Raw genomic sequence first — 22662 nt, 5'->3', positions numbered from 1 at the left:
TAAGTTGCTTCAGTCAGCACCATCATAATTTTGCAGACCCTGAACTTGCGGGAATACGCTAGGAAGAAGAAGATACAGCACCACTGTAATTTTGAAAGGTCACTGAATGAACAGTCATAAATTGAGGATATTCTGTATAAAGTTTTCAGCCAATTTTTTGTGATCCAAATATTTTGTATCTTTTTTTCTAATATGCATTTTAGGAAAAGCATATCAGTAAGCAAATCTTGTGAGCAAATCACGTTTCATGTTAATGTTTTCAAATAAAGATTTTTTTCCTCATTTGAAGAATATTTCCTCCATTTATATTCCATGTTAAACATTTATAAACCAGTTATACCAATATTTGTGGTACCAAACTTGGTATCATCTTCAGTATCTGTTGTAATATCTGTCATTATCATTTCCACTTCTTCCAATTCTTTACATTTTCTCAAAAATCTCTTGTTTTTTGCAAGGAGTTCAATCTGAATCTCTGCTGTTTAAAAGTAAAAATTATCCTTCCCAACTTGTCCTACCTAAATCGAATATTCTGTTTAAGTTTGCCTTTCAGAAAAAAAAATTCTCTTATACAGTATTCTAATTGGAATCCCTTTAAGTACAATTCCACCTGTGTTATCAAACCTCAACTTAGTATTGAACTGCTGCTACAAAAATTGATCTCTAGTCTTCTTCCTGGCAACCTGCACAAGAACATCCCTTGGAACATTTCCTAATTTTGCAACTCTTGTATTAATCCTATAAATCTTACTGATCTCTGTCTCATTGTCATCTTCCTCCCAATCCAGAAAATCAGACAGAGATTTAACAATCTTTTCTCTGATATTCTCTCCACGTTCTTCTGGAATTGCTTTAAATCTTAAAGAAAATTCTTTTTTTTCTCAGTTCCATTAATGTCAAGTTGGCAATTATATCTCCACCTCTCTATTTATAACATTTTTCTTACCATCCAAAACCTTCATATTGTTATTAATTCATTTGAGATCTTCAGCCAATTGTTCTACAGAGTCTTCATTCTTCTTCTTTTATATTCCTTTTTATTTCTGCAAATGCTACCATTTCTTGTTAAAACATCCAAATTATTGGCAGCCATTACAGTAATCTTCTTGCCAAATTTCCTCAACATTTTTGCAATCTAGTAAAACGGCCTTAGCTTTAGTTGTTCTACTAAACTTCCTTTCTTCTCCTAATTTTGCTACTTTTTTTAATAGTGGCCATTATGAAAAAGTAAAAGTATGTTAATTACTAGGGTGAAAGTAAAAGGGAAGTTCCTCTTTTTTGTTCTGTTATGCTTTTCTCTATCTTTAATACTTTAGTCCCAATTAACTCTCTATAGTTACAGTCCCACAGTTCGGCTCATATTACACTTATCTTCTTGTTCTGTAAAATTTACCAATTATCTTTTTTCCTTACTAATAAACAATCAATAATAATAATAATAATAATAATAATAATAATAATAATAATAATAATAATAATAATAATAGTAATATTTTAATTTGTATACCGCCCTTCTCCCGAAGGACTCAGGGCGGTTTACAGCCAAGTTAAAATACAATGGAAACACATACAATACTAAAAACAGACGTTAAAAAACTTATTAAATTTGGCCCAATTTTAAAATACAATCAAACCCTATAAAATTAATAAAAATTAAAACCCATAAAATCAACTACAAAATTAAAATTCAAGCCAGTCCTGCGAGACAGAATAGATAAGTCTTAAGTTCGCGGCGAAAGGTCCGAAGGTCTGGTAGTTGTCGAAGTCCAAGGGGAAGTTCTGTCGTGTCCCACTCCTCCGCTGACGGCCAGGTCAGGGAAATCCGAATCAGGCTTGCCTCTGCAGCTCTGCCCAAAGTCCTAGCAAAGTCCTCAGAGCAGGCAGGAGACCAGTAAGTGACTTCAGCAAGATAAATTCGACTTTTGCCTGACTCAGAGACTGCCAGAAAGCAGATCCTTTATATAGGCCATGGGGTGTGGCTCCATGACTCAGCACTCATTAAGGCCTGCCCCTCCCTTCCTTCTGTTGCCTCCGCCTATCCAATCTTCTGATGCGAGGGTCACTCCAATCAGCTGTTGGTAATAAACCCTCCTCAGGCTCACATGCTGTGGAGGAGGGGGAGGGGTCTAGCTGCTCCGTTTGCCTGGGTATGGAGTCAGGGCTGGGGCCGGGAGGTGCTCCTTCTTCTGCAGTTTGTCTGGGCATGGAGCCAGGACTGGGGCCGGGAGGCATACATTCCTCCGTGTTTGGGAGCAGATAAGAAGGCCCCGGCTGCTCTGAGGGTGGGCAAGACACAACAAGTTCGTTCCACAGGGTAGGGGCCCCCACAGAGAAGGCCCTTCCTCTGGGGGCCACCAGTCGACATTGCTTGGCTGACGGCACCCTAAGGAGTCCCTCTCTGTGAGAACGCACAGGTCGATGGGTGGTACAAGATGGCAGTAGACGGTCCCATAAGTATCCCGGTCCTAAGCCATGGAGCACTTTAAAGGTGGTAACCAATATCTTGAAGTGCACCCGGAAGACAACAGGCAGCCAGTGCAGTCTGTGCAGGATGGGTGTTACATGGGAGCTCCGAACCACTCCCTCTATCACCCGCACAGCTGCATTCTGGACTAACTGGAGCCTCCGGGTGCTCTTCAAGGGGAGCCCCATGTAGAGAGCATTGCAGTAATCCAAGCGAGAGGTAACAAGAGCATGAGTGACCGTGCATAGGGCATCCCGGTCAAGGAAGGGGCGCAACTGGCGAATCAGGCGGACCTGATAAAAAGCTCTCCTGGAGACGGTCGTCAAGTGATCTTCAAAAGACAACTGCCCATCCAGGAGAATGCCCAAGTTGCGCACCCTTTCCATCAGGGCCAATGACTCGCCCCCAACAGTCAGCCATGGCTGCAGCTGACTGTACCGGGGTGCCGGCATCCACAGCCACTCCATCTTGGAGGGATTAAGCTTGAGCCTTTTTCTTCCCATCCAGACCCGTACGGCTTCCAGACACCGGGACAGTACTTCGATAGCTTCGTTGGGGTGGCCTGGGGTGGAAAAGTACAGCTGCGTATCATCAGCGTACAGTTGGTACCTCACCCCAAAACCACTGATGATCTCACCCAGCGGCTTCATATAGATGTTGAACAGGAGAGGCGAGAGAATCGACCCCTGCGGCACCCTACACGTGAGGCGCCTCGGGGTCGATCTCTGCCCCCCTGCCAACACCGTCTGCGACCGGTCAGAGAGATAGGAGGAGAACCACCGATAAATGGTGCCTCCCACTCCCAAATCCTCCAGCCGGTGCAGCAGGATACCATGGTCGATGGTATCGAAAGCCGCTGAGAGAGCTAATAGGACCAGTGCAGAGGAATAACCCCTGTCCCTGGCCCTCCAGAGATCATCCACCAACTAAAGCGACTAAAGCTGTCTCCGTACTGTATCCGGGTTAAAAGCTGGACTGGAACGGGTCTAGATAGACAGTTTCATCCAAGTATTGGGGTAATTGACGTGCCACCACACTCTCTACAACCTTCGCTACAAAGCGAAGGTTGGAGACCGGACGATAATTTCCTAAAACAGCTGGGTCCAGGGAAGGCTTCTTGAGGAGGGGTCTCACCACCGCCTCTTTCAAGGCAGCAGGAAAGACCCCCTCCAACAAAGAAGCATTTATAATCCCCCGGAGCCAGCCTCGTGTCACCTCCTGCATGGCCAGTACCAACCAGGAGGGGCACGGGTCCAGTAAACATGTGGTGGCAATCAGCATTCCCATGAAGGTCTGTTCAGTTTGTCTAATTAATTTTACACTTTTCAAAGGTGGTTCCATATATATAAAAGAAATTTTCTGTTTTCCAAAATTATTATGCCCTTTAAACATTTAAAAGGCATAGTAATTTCTTGGTATCACAATGTTCTTAAACTTTTTGTTTCTAAATTAAAAAATTTAAGATAGTATCTTTTTCTCTTCTTAATTCCATAAAGTGTTTTTATTCTTACCTTCAATTTGGAATATCTCTCAATATTGTGGTGTTTAAGAAAGTGAGAGGTGTTTATGCCAATCACATGTTCATAACAGTGGTGGAATTCAAGATTTTTTACTACTGGTTCTTTGGGCATGGCTTGGTGGGCATGGTGTGGCTTGATGGGTGTGGTGGGGAGAATACTGCAAAATCTCCATTCCCACCCCACTCCTGGAGGAAGGATATTGCAAAATCTCCATTCCCACCCCACTCTGAGACCAGCCAGAGGTGTTATTTGCCGGTTCTCCGAACTACTCAAACTTTCCACTACCAGTTCTCCAGAACCTGCTGAACAGCACCAATGGTTCATAAATGCTGCACAACAGTCCTGGGTGAATTAATATTCCCTTGTCTCTCAAACCAAATTCATGATCTTTCACAAGAAACTTAATTCCTGTCGTCTCCTCACAAAGAGCAGCTATCCACAGTGCAAGTGCCTTGATCTCTTCTTCCTCTGGAGGAATTTGCCTCCTTGCTCCCTATCTTCAGCGTGATTCTGTACCAGTTCTGTTCACAAAGAAAACTTACCTGCCAAAAGTCCTTACCAGGAAGCCCTTGTGGAAATCTTTTAATAACAGCTATGAAAAATTCAGAGCTTTTCTAGCAACTGTCCAACTAATGAGAATATTAATTATTGGGTCTTTTTTGCACATAGCTTTAAAATAATGGTAGGCAACACTGTGCTCTCCTAATATTTTAGATGTCAATGCACATGAACTCCAGCCAGCATTGCCAAAGGAAATGATGAATTATGGTTCAAAATTATCTACCCATACTGTCAACCCAAGTTCAGCAGTAAGGGGATACATTGAAACCCATGGTTTTTGTTTTTTTTAATCCATCTCTCTGTCCTTGCAGGGTTCCCCCTGCAGCCACGAGAGGAAAAGTGTAAGCTTTACTTCTATTTTCAAGCCAATTTATTACTTATGTCTCAATTTATTGAATTTGTTTTGTTTTCAGGCCATATGTCCAAAACGTCGAATTCTCCAGAGTACAATGCTGTTCTGCTGAATTATCAAGATAAGTTAATATCTGCTATGGGAGAAAGCAACCTGCTAGAGCTGCTGTTACAGTGTATTGTTGCAATGTCTAGGGCAGTAAAGGTACTTTGGTACCAAAATGGTAGTTTACAATAAAATATGGTTGCAAGCTGGCTAACTTCTCTTTTTCAACAGTAGAAAAAATCAATTGTGAATTTTGAGAAGAATGAAATTCAACACATTTCCCATTCCTGCCCATCAAACACTATTAGGCCTTTAACTTGCTTTGAATTATCATTCAGGACTAGAAGTCACAAATACTGACGGGGCAGATACAGTAATGCAGGTTCCTTAGAAACATGATAACATTTGTTAATGCTTCCCTGGCCTGTCCCCAACCAGTATCTCACACATACTCTCAAACTTCTCTAGGAAACAGGAGGATCAACATAAACTAGGGCTAGAAATAACATTAATGTTTGTCTCACAGGGTAACATGCCTATGACTCTGAAGGATTATGACAGAGCAGGAAAGTAGTCATCTCATTTATCCCTTCAGTGAAACCACAAACTCATGAAAGAGAATTCCTGTGACTCAGAGGGACAGAATAACTATATTCCAGAACAATTTTCTGACTCTTTAATACATCTAAGTGGTTTACAAAAATCCCACTAAATGCAATGTTTTTCATGTCTCCATGGCAGGACCAAAGCTATAGCTCAGCACCTACTAAATTAGCCTTCTCAAACCTGGTGTCCTACAAAAGAGGCCACCAATGACTGCAGGCTGGGAATTATGGGAGTTCAAGGGTTCCAGATTCAGACATCTGTGCCATATGCTGTCTTATATTTCAGAACACAGCGTACACTACAAAACAGAACATTGTCAATACTGACTACTAGAAACAAATAAGATGAGTGGCAAACAAATAATAATAAATAAATATAGTATTTTTCAAAATACTATATATAAGGAAAGGCATCACAAAAACCTTTCCCCTGCCCTTTCTGCAATTAGAGAACATTTTTTCTAGGATAAAAGTCATATAGATGGGGGAGTCAGTAAGTACTGATAATAAAGATGGGAACAGAGTAAGATATTCATAGTATCAGAGCAAGGGTCAAACCTATCTCTGGATCTAATATTTTTATGTAGTCCATATTTCTGAATATTCATAGAAAGCAATTAAGTTGTTTTCTGTTGATTAAAATGAATCTGAGATCTACAGACCTTTTAGTAATGGTCTTATGCCATGGTATTTGGCTAATAGTCAATGCTACCTAACTATTCTGTAGAACTAAATCTAGATCTTTTAAAATATACATATTCTATTAGCTAGGGAAAAAACACATCTCTTCTCTTTTGGAGTATATCTTACATGTTTAACACAGAATAATATAATTCTATGTGGTCTAGGTCAGTGGTCACCAACTGGTGGTCCGTGAGAAAATTTTGGTGGTCCGCAGAAAAATTATTTGAATTTTTTATATTGCACTAAATACTATTTATCTTTTTTTAAAAATTCATATTAGTGGTCCGCGGGATTTAAAATTATGAATTTAGTGGTCTCTGAAGTCTGAAAGGTTGGTGACACCTGGTCTAGGTTACTAGTACTAAGTTGAATAAATGAAAATACAAATGTCAAATATTAGTTTATTTGCTCATTTGATGTTTTACAGATCTGTTGGTTCATATGACTAGTTCCCTGTACACCCTATGAATAATTATCTGTTTTATAGTACCCACTGGCCCAAATATTAATAATTAATGCCCTAAGTTCTAGCTGACTTGTCTTTTTCAACAAAACCTCCACCCCTTGTGCTAAATTTTGATAAGGGGCTTTTTCACACTGACAATCAGAGTTATACCTACTATCCCAAAAAGTGACAGTTATCCAACCATATCTGATTCATATCAGGCTAATTTTCTTAAGTGCCCCTTGTCTGCACTTTCCTCTCCTCTAGCCTGAGAGATTTGATGAGCATACAGCGATACTTTTAGATACGGGCTGAACTCCAATGTAATATTTGGCTGCTTTAATAAACAGCTTCAGGATAGTGGTGGCACTTCATTTTAAAGAAGGAAGTGAAGAAAAGGGTTCCCCATTCTATTCTTAGAATCAAACAGCCAGATTTGGCCTCTTGATTACAAAGCAAGGAATTTATAAATGGTGCCATTCTAAATTTACATTTCATTTGTATACAATTCAGCTGGCCAGTTGTATTTCTGCATATTCCAATTTAACCACTGAGTTTTGAAAAAATCCTGGAAAGAAACTAGAACTGCACAATGATTATCACCTGTTGTTCTGAAAAACATAGAAATATCAGATGGATATTAAAATGTGAATGTGTCATCTTTGTCAATTGATTATGGGGAACATGGAATCGCTTCTAAGATTCAATTTTCTTCTACTTTTACAAATTCAATATCTTCTCAATAGCCTCTCATCTTAGCTCCACCAGAAGTATTTTGCCATCCTATTATGAATGAAATTCACGATGATCTCATTACTTCTTACTTCTTTAACAAATAACCATCGCAGATTTTACCTATGTACAGTCAGTCTTTCTTTACACACATCCCCAACTCAATCCCTATTATCAGTAGCTAAGTTGCATGTTCGTTTTATACAGTTCCAGAAAAAGTTGAAGCACAATTCCCTGAACGTTGAGCACCACAAATAATGACTATGTAATCATTACTAAATACATATACAACCATGCTAAATAATCAGTAGAATTATAGTTGATGCTATTTCATATATGACAGCTGTTATTTGCATGGTGACGTCTCAAAATCAATCTACGAATAAAATCCATACACGAACGGACAGAAATTCATCGGAAAACATTCCTTGGGTGGGTCATAGGCGCAATAGAAACAACTACCCAGAGAATCGTCCTTGAGAAACTAGGCTGAGCATCTAATGCTTGTCCGATATTAAAACCCCAATTTCATGGTTTTTAAAAAGAACGCCGCCGCGTTCGTCCCTCCTGCAAAAGTCATGCAAAAGTAGCATGGCTACAACGCAATGCCATCTTATTCTTCCCTTTCTGAGGAAGGTCCAGATGTTTTCGGTGGGACGGTTTTTGATTACTTGCATCCCGGGAAAAATAACTAAAGCTAAAAGAGACTTTACGCTCCCTGCTGCTGCTACTGCAGCCCCTGAAGCCCAAGCTCTGCATTTCCTTCCCGAAGGTAACGAGCAACACTTACACGACGCGCGGGGCAATCTGTGGAGGTGAATCCCATCCTCATCCATCTCGAGGCGGCTGAACTGAAAACTTGGGAGTAGAGAAAAGAGACGCGTCCTGGATTTCTTTCTTTCTTTCTTTTTTCTTTTTTTCCTTCCTCCTCAGTTTGGCTCCCTTCTCTGCCGCCGGGCGCGTTTCATTCAAGACAGGCAGCTCACAATCGCATGGCAGGCAGCAAGCATAACTTGCCAGAAGCCGTTTAATAGTTCACGCTCGGGAATCCATTACCCCGAGGCAGCCTTAGGTAGGGATTGAAGGGAAGGAGCGGGGAGGTAGCGGGAAAACGGGGTGTTCCGCCTCAGAAGGCGAAATCCTGCAAGGCGAATTCCGCCGCTTTTACCCCGGACACGTGCGCGCGCGCAAAGCGCCTAACGAGTATAACCTTTATTGCCTGGGAGCCGGAGGTTGGAAACTGAGACGGGTCCCGGACCTAGGAGGAACTCCCTGGCGGAGAGAGAGAGAGAGAGGTGGGGGGGGGGTTGACTTTAAAATAGCCACGCCGCTACTGCGATCGCGGAGACTGGGAAAGGAGCCAGCCTTCCACGTGATTTCTGCCGGCGAGGAAGAAGAGCAGCGGCGGCGAAACGAGGCGACCTTCCACTCGGAGATGAGAGCAGGAGCAGGAGCTGGAACCGGAGCTCTTAGCGCTTTAATCGGTGCGGCTGGACTGCTGCCTTCCTCCTCCTCCTCATGGTTGTTGTAAGCCATGCCCTTCTAGGACGGCCGCCAATGCAAACGTTGCGAACTCTTTGCTTAAAGGAGGGCGGGAAAAGAGGGGTGGAGGCGGAGAGCTGCCGCCTGTTTTCCTGGTACCGTCTCGCGAAAGAAAAGGGAAAAAAAAACCCAGCCCAGGAGGATTCTTTAAGCACGCCGGTCCCCTTTAGGCTCAGAGGACTCGGAGGCCATGCCTTTGGGTAAAATTTTGCTTAGTATCGGCCGAGAAGCTTGGCTCTCCCGAAGTGCAGACCTCGGACCTTAAGTTTTGAGTTAGCCAGAGACGAGGGAACCCGACTCAGCCTTTTTTTCCTATGCCAAAATTCCGATTTGCAGGGCTGTTTTTAAGTGTGCCCAAAGAAATCTCTTCCCCATTCTCTGCGGATAGTGTTGGGAAACTCTATAAAGGCAAATGCCTTATTGGTTGCACGCTTCAGTTAGATACACTCTAATCATCTGGGGGATGTCCAAAAAAATCCATACTGAATCCTTGCTCGTTTTTTTCCATAACACTATAGTTTACAGTAAAAGAGGCTTGCTCCTGGGGAGGAAAGCTATGGCAAATCTAGACAGCATACTAAAAAGCAGAGACATCACCCTGCCAATAAAAGTGCGTATAGTCAAGGCTGTGGTTTTCCCAGTTGCAGTGTATGGCTGTGAAAGTTGGACCATAAGAAAGGCTGAGTGCCAAAGAATTGAGGCCCTTGAACTCTGGTGCTGGAGAAGACTCCTGTGAGTCCCTTGGACTGCAAGGTGATCAAACCGGTCAGTCATAGAGGAGATCAACCCTGACTGCACTTTAGAAGGCCAGATCCTGAAGATGAAACTTAAATACTTTGGCCACCTCATGAGAAGGAAGAACTCACTGGAGAAGTGCCTAATGCTGGGAAAGATTGAGGGCAAAAGAAGAAGGGGATGACAGGGAACAAGGTGGCTGGAGGTGTGAGCTTAAATGGTCTGAGGGTTGTGTATGTGGATGGTAGAGGATAGGAAGGCCTGGAGGAACGTTGTCCATGGGGTCACGATGGGTCGGACACAACTTTGCAACTAACAACAAAATAGTTTACAGTCTCAGTTATCTTCCATTTGCTGTGCTTTTAGTTCTTTTCTGTTTCTTTCAGTCCTTTTGTTAGATGTTCTATGCCTCTGCCTTCCTATATCAACCTTGCCTTCTTTGCATAAATAGGCTTGCAGGATCCCAGTATGACCTATCTGTACTGAAAGCTGCATGGATGTTGAGATAATAGAGAAAGTGTTTGAAAAAGATTCCATGGATACCTAGAGGCTACAGAGCATAACACAGTAGCTGATGGAATATTTGATCCTTTTCCAGCCTCCCTGATGAAATGATGCTATTCTGGATTTGAGGAAATTAAAATGGCAGCTTCTACCCGCGGTCACCTATTATTTATTTCAGAGTTGCTCCTATCCTCATAGTGCAGTAAAGGTCATCCAGGAGATCCAGTAACGTTGAAAGAGAGGAACTGCTTTTGTCTCATTGGGATAAGGAATAAGCAGGTTCTCATTTCCAAGGAGAGCTTCTTCAAGACTCTGTATTCTGGCATTAATAGATGTGAAAGAAATTGAAGAAAAGCACTAATGGCATTGCACAGAACAAGACTATAGAGCAGTGGTTCCCAACCAGTGTGCCGCGGCACTAAGGGGTGCCGTGAGATCTTTTGAGGTGGGTTGTTGGAGAAGAATGAAACAGAATACCTTGGCTTTACAATAAGCCCTGTTTGAATGCCCAGAGAACTAGTGTGGACTATTTCAACAGGTGTGAATGTATCCTGAATCTTCTATATGAGGGAGTTACACCCATACATTTCCTAAGACATTATAGGAGGAACAAGACTCAAAATAAGGACAAAAGGTTATCAGAGCATTCAAGCTGTCAGGTCACTATAACAGACCACAAAGTTACCATTTTGAAGACAAGGGATGTTAACTCTACCATTAAGACATTGCTAAATTATGCATCAAAAGATTTTAGGCTATCTCAAAAGGTCTTAACAAACACAATGGGTTTTTACCACTTTGCAGTTGTTAATTGATAAGGTACTTATAATTTGTCTCTCAGATAACCAGTATCAGCATAGCTAACCTGTCTTCCCCTCCTCAATTAAATCTAAGATCAGTCCAATCACTCTTTGTATCTGGTGAAGTGGGATGAACCTCACAAAAGTTGATGTCTTTTCATAAAATTTGTTAGTTGGAAAAGGTGCTGCCAGACTCTTGATTGTCATCGCTGTGTTTCTTTCATATGTTATTTCACCATTTTGTTTTTATCACTTGGGCTGGAACCACACACAGGATAAAGTTGACATATTACCTCTATTAAAGGAAGGTTTATTACTTCAAAGGGTGTTTGCAGATGAGCCAAAGGAAATGGAATCACCTGCTAGTTTTAGGGAAACTCAACTCAAAAGGGGTGGATGGGTGGGGATAAGGGATCTTCATATCTTCATGGCTTGGGTAAGCTAATAGGTATTATATCCTCCAGACCAGGGGTCTCCAACCTTGGTCCCTTTAAGACTTGTGGACTTCAACTCCCAGAGTCCCTCAGCCAGCTTTGCTCTGGGAGTTGAAGTCTCTGGGAGTTGAAGTCCACAAGTCTTAAAGGGACCAAGGTTGGAGACCCGTGGTCAAGAGTGTTTTAAGTATTTTGGTTTCACGGTATAAAATCAATTCTGTTGAGATGGTGGAAACCACACATTAAACCTGAAACAGGCTGATGTAGTGGTTAAGGTGTTGGGCTAAAATCGGGAGGCTTTGAGTTCTAGTTCCGCCTTAGGCATGAAAAACTGGCTGAGGGACTTTGGGCCAATCATTTTCTCTCTTGACCTAACCCAGGCTACAGCCATAAGCTGGTGGTCAATTCTTATCGCAACCAGTGGATCAACGCTGGATTAATCTGAAGAAAGCTGACCTGAGCTTGCAGAAAAATCCTAAGAAAAGAAAAAAAAAACCCTCAGCCCAACTTATCTCATAGGCTTGTTATTGTGGAGAAAATAGGAAGTAGAAGGAGTATTGGTATCTTTGCTGTTTTGAGCTGTATATGAAAAAAAGGTAACATAAAAATATAAATAACACCCCCCCAATTTTTTAAAAAAATATTAATTAGCACTAATTTATTTATTCTTAAAAAAAAATAAGCTACCAAAAGCATGATCTGGACTCTGGAGGATACCCACGAGGAATGGTATTTAATAATCCGCATTAAACTGCTGTTTAATCCAACATAAACAGCTGCAAAGGGCTGAAAAAGAAAGTTGAATAAGCTTTCATCTGATACAGTGTTTTGCTGCATTGAGGAAGGTCTGTGAGCAAGTTTTGTCCTGACTGCCTTTTTTATGTGAGCTTTAATAATAATGCTACAAAACATCTCTCTTCTAAGTGTGTGTAAATGCAATGCTTGTAAAGTAAGCCTTTAAATTATTGTTTATGATTTTTAAAATTTCAGGTTATCATAATCCTAGAAATTCAGACCTGTTCTTACTTCACATCCATGCAGTCCATAGAGATCAACAGATAAAAAACACTTATTTTGTGACTTTTGAATATATTTAAGGCTATACCATTTAAACAGGACAACTACTATACTCATGGATATTCAGAATCCCAGCAGTTTCAAGTATGGATTTTACTTTAAAGTGTATGGTTTTTCACAAAAGCTGGATTTTTTCCCCCCTCTTGCTTAGCTAGGTAAAGAAAAATGATAATGTCCTGGTCATTTTATTTAGAGCAGGGGAGTCAAACTGCCGGCTCATGGGCCGGATGCATCATGCATAGGCCACGCCCACCCCAGCTCCATGAATGGGGAAACATCACGAAACATCATGTGACGGCAACATGACACGACAAGTTGGACACTCATGATTTAGAGGTTGAGGGATAATAAAAGGAGCCATACTGATGTCAATTTGCAATTTGCATTATGGAGTAACTTACCAAATTTGAAGTTCTTAAAGTCGTAGGATCCTCCTTATTTAACAACCAGTTCAGTGATTGTGTGTGTTGTGTCTATGCCCCCCAAGCCGGGCCCCCTGCCAGAAAGTGACTCGGAAAGTGAGGGGAAAGGGCCATCAGGACTTACCTCTGGAGCACCGGCTTCCCTGGATCAGCTCCAGGAGCCAGAAGCAGGCCAGGTGGAGGAGATAACAAGGCCTCTGTCCCCTGACTCTTTCCCCCCCAAGCCATGCCTCCAGACCCGGCTGATGGCAATCAAGCCTGGCTGGACCCTAGGTTTCGTAGGCAGGAGAGGTGGGAACAACAGAAACGGGTGGGGCAGGCCTAGGAAGTGCTGAGTCATGGAGCCACATCCCACAGGATATAAAAGCAGCAAGGGCTGCTATACCACTTCGTGGCGAGCAAATTAACTGCTTAGAGGGAGAATTAGAACTGAAGTCCTGTTTGTTCCTGGTTTCCTGGCTGACCATCGGCATCAAGAGAGATAACAGAGACATTTGGCAGACGCTCACTAGTTTGCTGCCAGAGCTGATAGTTGACGGCTAATTAAGTTATCGCTCGTGTCTCCTGGACTGCAGAGGGGGACAAAACAGTGTGCTTCGCTGCGTGCATGTACACAATTTGAAGAAATCTTCACTTCTGGATTTCTTCGGAGAAGTAACACAGCTGATTCGTGTGGCAATCAGCTCTGCCATGCAATTCAGCTGAGGAGATAAAGGTAGGGCAGGTGGGTGGGCAGGTGGGTGGGCCCATCTGATTGTCAGGGAGAACCAGTTCGCTCCCAGCTGATCATTGGAACTACCGGTTCGCCTGAACGGGTAGACTCCCACCACTGCTTAAAGGGAAGGGAGAAAAAGAAGGGAGAACTTTGGCAGCTTCTGATATTTTGTTAGTGCAAAAGTTATACAGTAAAGTGAAATCCAGCTAGGTTGAATCACGGAACAGCTAGCGATTAAGGTACCAGGCTCGAACTGGGAGGCTGAGTTTTAGTATTGCCTTGGGCATGAAAACTGATTGGATGACTTTGGGCCAGTCATTCACTCTCAGCCCAAGTCTCCTTACAGGGTTGTTGTTATGGGGAAATAAGAGGAGGAAAGAATATTAGGTATGTTTGTTGCCCTGAGTTATTTATAAAAAATAATAAATATGGAGGATATATACATACACACACCCACACCCACGCACACCCACAAATCATCTGGGGAGAATCAGGGGCTCCTGGAGATCGAAGTGCGTGGGAGCTACAGGGAAAGAAGGGGATGGGAATGTCCAATTGAAGAATCCCAAGTTCTATTTTTACCAAAGGATAAGCAATATATTTTTCTTTTTTGGGAGTTTTGTGTTCTCTCTTTAAGGCTTAATCTATGGTACTTTAGCTAATCAATAAGGCGGATCAGATGGCTGAATAAACTATACAGGAAAAAAAAAATAACAAACCACTTAAGCAACCAAAAGAAAAGCATAATATACTTTATTTAAAACTCATTTCAAGATATTGTCCTTATTAAGTAATGCAGTCCTTACAATTACAACAAAGGAGCCTAACTTTTGTCTGCTTGTTTTTTAAAAGCAGTATCTCAAACTCTATTTCAGCTTCTCCTACACAATTGCTTCCTGCTCAAACCTGCTTCTAATTTTTTTTTAACTTACTGATAATAGTTCATCTTTCTCCCAGGTTTATAGGCAACATCCATAGTTTTCTCCAAACCATCTCTCCTTTTCATCACCACTGGTGGGATAGGCAAGTATTAAGAGAGAATGATTTTTTTCAAAATCTGCAGACAAACTAAATGGCCAAATTTGAACCCAGGCCTTCGTCTCCTGTCCCTTACCTTACTATCTCAAAATTGTGTAGTAAGCCCAGTCCTGGTTTTCTTCATGCTTCTGCCCTCAGTGTGTAAAAACCTGATAATTTCAAAGAACTGAAATATGTCAGGCTGTTCTGCAGATGCCCTGGAGTCTCTCCACTCCAGATTGGCTGCAACATTAAAAGAGAGAATGAGTGAGAGAGAAATCCCTTACAGTGATGGCGCCTTTTTGTGTACCATAAAACTTGAGGAATGACATCCACAGATAAATATAATAAATTAAGCTCAGACTACCTTAAACAAAACGATTGCAGGAAGAACTGACCTTGGGCATTTGAGCAACGGTGCCCTGAATGATAGCAGCAGCTGACATGTGCAGGGAGAATTCCGCATTAAAGGTCACTAATATACGATGCCAGCAGACTGCGAAAGAAAAGACATCAGCTACTGGAAAACCACAGGCTGCCAGCCCAAGAGAGAGGAGAGGTTGGGTTTTGAACCACATCCTGTGGTGCTTAGGGAGCCAAGATCATGCTCCATTCCTCTACCATTAAGGACTGTTACAAACGAAATATAATTAAAAGATGTTCTTAAGAAGCTCTATGGAGTAAAATGTTGAGTTCTTCTTTGCTCTTTCCAAAGTGAAGTGGGTGGTTAGAAGTGGATGGTTGATTGGTATTCATTTAAATGAAATAACTTTGGTTCTTTAAAAAAAATATATCCTTGCCTCTTTTTGTAGAGTATTGTAGAGATTATTTGCTTACCTGACATAAGTTTGGTTTTTCTTTTTCTCATTTTCTATAAATCGCTAAGCTGCTCTGCAGGAGGTGTTCTTACTAAATACATTTGGCACTTCTTGAGCTCTCAAAGTCTAAACAGACGGTCAACAGGGCTGCGCAAACAGAATTCACTCGTACGAAAACCAAGCAAATCTTTTTAAGTCAGAGATTCAGTGATCTCTTCTCATGGACCCATATTGGCAGCCAGTGTCTCTAATGTGCTCATTGCTTACAATGCATAGGTCTGACATAATTTAACTATTATTAGTATAGACGCAATTTCTACTACCACCATTATTATTATTATTTTTTAAAAAGAGAAGTGATCAAGAGTACCAAAATGAAAGAAGCCAATATTGGAAATCATTTATTGACTGTGGTAGTATATACATACATACATACATACATACATACATACATACATACATACATACATATATATTCAATCAATCAATTGATCATAAAATGGAAAAATTTAAAGCAAGTAACATTTTCAGATGGGAAAAGGCATTCAGATGTCATGAAGTCTTGATCTAGATATCAAGAAGAGAAATGATCTTTTAGACAAGTTGAGCAGCACAGAAAGCAAACAAATAAATAACTGAGATGGTGTAGGGTTTCCTGCCTGGGCAGGGGGTTGGACTAGAAGGCCTCCAAGGTCCCTTCCAACTCTGATGTTATGTTATGTTATGTTAAATAGAGAAATAAATATTGGGCTGTTCCTCACCACCCATGTTTGAACAAGCAGGATTATCAAAGGATTTGACTTTTGATTCACGGCAATGAAAGCAATATAATATGGAAAGAGCAGAAAAAAAGATGCTGCCAGAAGATACAAATACCACAGCTGAGTGCAAGAAGGATCACAGCCTTGTCACACAATCAGAGTAAGGACGTTCTTGATTGCTGAATGAGTCCATCTCTAATAGCATACAATGCCTTCCCCCTTTTCTTTTCTACTATGCTCAGTTTTTGGATCCTGAGTTATGGGAGGGCCTGTTTTGTTTAATCACTGCATAGAAACTCATCATTTTTATGGTTTATAAAATGGAAAAGAAATATATTGGCTGGAACCTAGGAAAACGCTTCGTCTGTATTCACACATTTCACAGAGAGATGAAGTGGAATATGAACATTTCCCAATTAAAGGACAGAAGAAATGGAAATATTAACCATAGTGGATCAGGAGCACAGAATTAACTTAATTCTGTTTCCCTTCCTCTGTGAAAAGCAGCATTTAAAATTCTGGATATGTAAATAACAAGGTTTTTTTCCCCCTTGAACAACTTATGGTCATCAGAATGGTTTTCCTTTTGATACTATCTCAGCTTTAACCTTCATCTGAAATACAGTGCTGGCTACACCTTTTTCCATAAGGGTGGGAAGTGGAGGAGCATTTCACTCCATTATGGATTCATTTAAAACTGGGGTCAGCAATCTTAAACACTCAAAAAGCCACAAAGGTCCTAACTGGAAGCCCCCATTTAATTCTGGAGCTGACCGGAAGTCCAGTTCCCCCATCATAGTTTCCTCCTAGGATGGCGTCTTTTTTCCTCTGCTGACAGGAAGTTGGTTCCCCCACCATAGAGTCTCCTCCTAGCACAGCATCCTCTTTCCTTTACCTGTCCTATCAATTGTGCCCTATCAATTGTGGAGCTGACCAGCAACAGGGAGCTGCAGCAGGATGAAAGAGCCACATGTGGCTCCAGAGCCGCGGGTTGCTGACCCCTGATCTAAAATCTGAAATGAGACAACCCAGAAAACAACAAGAACTAAGCCAGAGGAAGAAACTTTAAAACAGCTGATACCAGAGTTAATATTAGAAATACTTGGCGGATGTTTCTACTGTGACTGTTAATATTTGACGACATGGTTCATTCTCTGAAGAAAAGAGCTTGAACTTGGATAACCAATTTATATTTGTTTTTTTGTATCCCACCTTTATTATTTTGACAAATAACTCAATGTTGGTGAATGTATCCAACATACCATCCTCCTTCTATTTTCAAGAACAACCCTGTGAGATGAGTTGGACTAAGAGACGGTAACCTTATGCCACCAGACTTGAAATCCTGGGTTTAGAAAATTTAGAACTCCGCCGCCTTCGGCATGACATGAGTATAACTCATAAAATCATCTGCTACAATGTCCTTCCTGTCGAAGACTATTTCATCTTCAATCGCAACAATACACAAGCACACAATAGATTTAAACTTAATGTGAATTGCTCCAATCTTGATTGTAGAAAATATGACTTCAGTAACAGAGTTGTTAATACTTGGAATACACTACCTGACTCTGTGGTCTCTTCCCAAAATCCCCAAAGCTTTAACCAAAGACTATCTACTATTGACCTTGCCCCATTCCTAAGAGGTCTGTAAGGGGCGTGCATAAGAGCACCAGCGTGCTTACCATTCCTGTCCTAATGTTCCCTTTGATTGTATCCAATTCGTATGGTTATTTCATGCTTATACTTATATATACTGTTGTGTTTGACAAATAAAATAAATAAATAAAAACAAATAAATAAAACTGGCCCAGAATCACCCAGCTGGCTTTCATGTCTAAGATGGGACTTGAACTCATATATAGTTAACTTTCCATGTTCAGAGTTTTTTTTTTATGTATTTTTCTTTAAAAGGGAAAGTAGTTGGTAAAATTGTACATAAAAGACACTTCTTAAGAATATATACATGAGATGTATTCTAAAGCATTGTTTCAATAAAATATGTAGGACAAAAGTTTTTCCAAAGGATAAATGAGCTAAGCTTTATTCTAACACTCATCATTCAATTACTATAAATTGTGTAGTTCACTGTGCAAATATGAATTTAGATAAGTTTGCAAAATGCTCATTATTTACTTTATTAGAGCCTGAGTACAGGATGCAATGTTCTAGATGTTTGATAAATTGGAGCCTGGCTTTTTTGTATGTGTGGGGTTTTTTTTTCTGCTCGTACAAGTGAACTGAGGCAAAAGTAAGGATGCCTTTTCCAAGCAAAGGATCCTTTTGTCAACCTAAATCCCTGTCTGACGGAATGCAAGGCAAATAAAATATCCTGCACAATAAATGAAATTACTTTAGAGAAGCATTTTTGCAACATTTATTGAACGATTTAGAACAACCTTTAAAAACCATTGTGCTCAAAAACAAAAATGGGAGATGTTTTAGTTCAAAACCAAAGCTTCTAAAGCTACATTATGACTGAGACTTTTCTGAATTTAGTTCTGCTCTCAAAACAGGGCCTTTACAATTTTCCTTTCAGAAGAACAAAAACAACAACAATCCAGAATGACAGAGTAGGAAGAGACCTTGGAGATCTTTTAATCCAACCAATTCTGAACAAACAGAAGATTCTATTCCAACTGAGAATCTGAAAAACAGCCCTTGGCTTTCTGAAACAACATAGGTCAGTGTAACATAAATGGGAAATTGATAAAAATTGGGGTCTACTTGCTTGCACAGCTTTTGCCTTTCTATTGGTACAAGCATCATTAAGTACCAAACATAATCTTGTTTCCTTAGTCATCCTTTATACTAAAAGGTAAAGGTAAAGGTTCCCCTCGCACATACGTGCTGGTCGTTGCCGACTCTAGGGGGCGGTGCTCATCTTTGTTTCAAAACCGAAGAGCCAGCGCTGTCCGAAGACATCTCCGTGGTCATGTGGCCGGCATGACTCAACGCCAAAGGCGCACGGAACGCTGTTATCTTCCCACCAAGGTGGTCCCTATTTTTTCTACTTGCATTTTTACGTGCTTTCGAAACTGCTAGGTTGGCAGAAGCTAGGAGAAGTAACGGGAGCTCACCCCGTTACATGGCAGCACTAGGGATTCGAACCGCTGAGCTGCCAACTTTTCGATAGACAAGCTCAATGTCCTAGCTCCTGAGCCACCGCATCCCTTAGACTTATATCCCTTATATCCCATCAATTGTGTTGTAAATGTCGTACCTTGATGAACGTATCTTTTCTTTTATGTACACTGAGAGCATATGCACCAAGACAAATTCCTTGTGTGTCCAATCACACTTGGCTAATAAAATTCTATTCTATTCTATTCTATTCTATTCTATTCTATTCTATTCTATTCTATTCTATTCTATTCTATTCTTATACTACATCCTTTAGACTACTATTGTCATTTTGCCTCTCTTCAGCTGTATTGGAGATTTGGAGACTAGTACATACTGAGTTTTGCCGCAGTACTGGTAGTCCTTGACCACAACCGAGCCCAAAATTTCTGTTGTTAAGTGAGACGTTTGTTAAGTGAGTTTTGCCCTATTTTATGACCTTTCTTGCCACAGTTGTCAAATGAATCACTGCAGAGCTGTTAAGTTAGTAACACGGTTATTAAATGAATCTGGCCTCCCTATTGACTTTGCTTGTCAAAAGGTTGCAAATGGTGATCACATGACCTCGAGACATAGCAACAGTCTTAAGTATGAACCAATGGCCAAGCATCTGAATTACGATCACATGATCATGGGAATGCTGCAAAGGTTATATCTGAAAAATGGTCGTAAGTCATATTTTTCAGTGCTGTTGTAACTTTGAACGGTCACTAAATGAACTGTTGTAAGTGGAGGACTACCTGTACTAAAATAAAGGAAATATAATTTCCTCTTGACTTGGCAAACTGAAATCACTTTGAACTTTTTACATAGTGAGGAAGATGAATAAATTAGTTAAATCTAACTTGAATATTCTCATTAATCTGAATATTGGGCATGTGCTAATGATTCCAAGGGGGCTGCAAACATACATTTTACAGAATTCTATTTAGGGTGCTATTTATTAACTTTTTAGGGCACAGAATCCTAGTGGAGTCGTGGATAAAAAAACCTTCAAGAAAAGATCTAAGTAAGTTTCGTTTGTTTTCAGATAAATGCATCAATATAAAAAAATAATACATACATGCAAACATACATACATACATGCATATATGAAGTACTGCATTATCGGATAGTGGTGGGTTTCTAAATTTTAAATTTTAATGGGTTTTATGGTTTTTAAATGTATTTTTAAATTGGGGCCAAATTGAATAAGTTTTTTAATTATTGATTTTATTTGTATTGCATTTACTTACTGTTGTTTTTACTTGGCTGTGAACCGCCCTGAGTCCTTCGGGAGAAGGGCGGTATAAAAATTAAATAATAATAATAATAATAATAATAATAATAATAATAATAATAATAATAATAATAATAATAATAATAATAATAATTATTATTATTATTATTATTATTTATTTTTTTATGTATTTTTCTTTAAAAGGGAAAGTAGTTGGTAAAATTGTACATAAAAGACACTTCTTAAGAATATTATTATTATTATTATTATTATTATTATTATTATTATTATTATTATTATTATTATTATTACCGGTTCTCCCTGGTTCGGGTGAACCGGTAGTGGGAGAGACGGGAGGACGCTCTGCACATGTGCAGAAGGGCTGTGAGCAAGCGAAGCGTGTATGCGTGTGCACTCACAGTTCTGAACCAGTAGTGAAGGTAAGTGGAACCTACTACTGGTGCAGGGTATAAGTTATTGAAATAATAACCTATATCCAATACCTACACTGGACATTCCCCACTTACCACTTTTCTAAAGCAGACTTTTTGATGATGTATTGTTTTGCAACTATTTTTGAACCATTTTGCATGTCTAATATTTTAAAAATTTGTTGTACGAGTTAAAGAATAATAAGCCCAACCACCCTAAAAGAAACGACAGTGATTAAAGGGTACAATGTGAAGTGCTAATATAATTCTGTCCAGAGTTCTGGAAAGTTAACAAACAGTTACAAGAATGGGTAAGTATTCAAATCAAATACAGTAGTCACAATTAATTATTTTTCAAGCATATATTACACTGACATGAAATTGTAATAAGCTGTTCAGTAAATTTCATCTCCTGTAGGGATGTCTGAAGGGTATGTTAAACAAAATCAAGATGACAGCCATGACACTGTGATCAAAGTCCCGGCTGTTTTGGGTTTTGTTTTGTTTTGTGCATCACAATGTATATAAGAAACGGGCAAGGCTTTAATCATGCCATCATAGTCACCATCTTGACTTTTTAAAAACACACCCAGTAGACATCTGTGATCACTTGTACATTGAAAGTGTTTCTTAGATTAGTCTATTAGGAATTGCATCAGGAATTTGTGCTGTCCAAAGTTGAAAACCACCACCCATGGTAAGCCTTGTAATACATTAATGAGCCAAGCTTTAGATATGCATTTCTGGTTTGCTTTTCCATCTGGAAAAGTAGTATAATTTATATGGTTTAAGAAACTTCACAGGTTCTGACATTTTCTTTACCTCTTATGACCTTAAAAATAGGAAAATACCGGGAAACGTTATCTTAATATTTTCTGGATTGTTATCTAGGACAAATAAACATTAAACCTACAGTCAGTCATAACTGTTGTTATTTGTATATTTGTATTATTATTTGAAAATTCTTTATTTGGAAACTGGTAATATATATTCTCATTTTCTACCCTAGTTATCGAATCTTTGTCACTGTATAAACTCATATGTTGAAAATACAAAAAATACAAATATTTCAAAGTACAAGTATTCTAACAGAAGTACAATATGTCATGTTGGTCTTCTCTGTCTGTCTGTCTGTCTGTCTGTCTGTCTGTCTGTCTGTCTATCTTCATATATCAATATTGGAAATGACCAGCTCATCCAGGAAGCTTTGTAACTGAGTATGGATTTAAACCTAGATTACGAGAATCATCATTCAACATATTGATGTAAACGTACTACTTGGATCAAAGAATTGCTTGCATGTATTGGTCCCAGTCCCTTCCTTCACCCACTATATATAAAATGATATATAGAAATGGGTGCTAAAAAATAAAAATGATAATGCAACTTAGCAATGAATTATTATTTAGGAGCCATCCTGCTAAGAATTTCTGGAGGTCATCCTAAAATATTCAGAGGGCTGTCCTTTTTTTAGAATGTTCTGGAAGCTTTTTCTGTGGGTGAGGCACAGGTAACTAGTAGTCAGCTCTGGTTATCTGTGGTTTAGATAGAGTTATAAATGAGGACTGCGTCTTGGTCAGATCCACACCCAATTATTTTTAAAAAAAAAAAAATCTCCATGGCAGTAACAAAGAAAATTACAGTGACTCAAGTACT

General features: G+C 40.0%; 1 protein-coding gene across 4 annotated transcripts in view; it reads right to left on the bottom strand.

Moving 5' to 3' along the window:
* ANO1 (anoctamin 1) overlaps positions 1–8980 on the bottom strand; it is a 134745-nt gene extending 125765 nt beyond the window's left edge. For 2 of the 4 annotated variants that reach the window (XM_058161507.1, XM_058161498.1), the window contains exon 1: positions 8199–8978. In XM_058161507.1, coding sequence (XP_058017490.1) covers positions 8199–8244 — 46 coding nt within the window. In that variant the 5' untranslated portion in view covers positions 8245–8978. Of the gene's footprint in view, positions 1–8198 lie in introns of all 4 variants that reach the window. The other 2 variants (XM_058161488.1, XM_058161516.1) reach the window with 2 other exon arrangements.
* Between the last annotated feature and the right edge of the window lie 13682 nt (positions 8981–22662).

This window comes from Ahaetulla prasina, chromosome 1, assembly GCF_028640845.1.
Source record: "Ahaetulla prasina isolate Xishuangbanna chromosome 1, ASM2864084v1, whole genome shotgun sequence".
Classification (NCBI taxonomy): Eukaryota; Metazoa; Chordata; class Lepidosauria; order Squamata; family Colubridae; genus Ahaetulla; species Ahaetulla prasina.
This window is presented reverse-complemented; position numbering and strand designations above follow the sequence as displayed.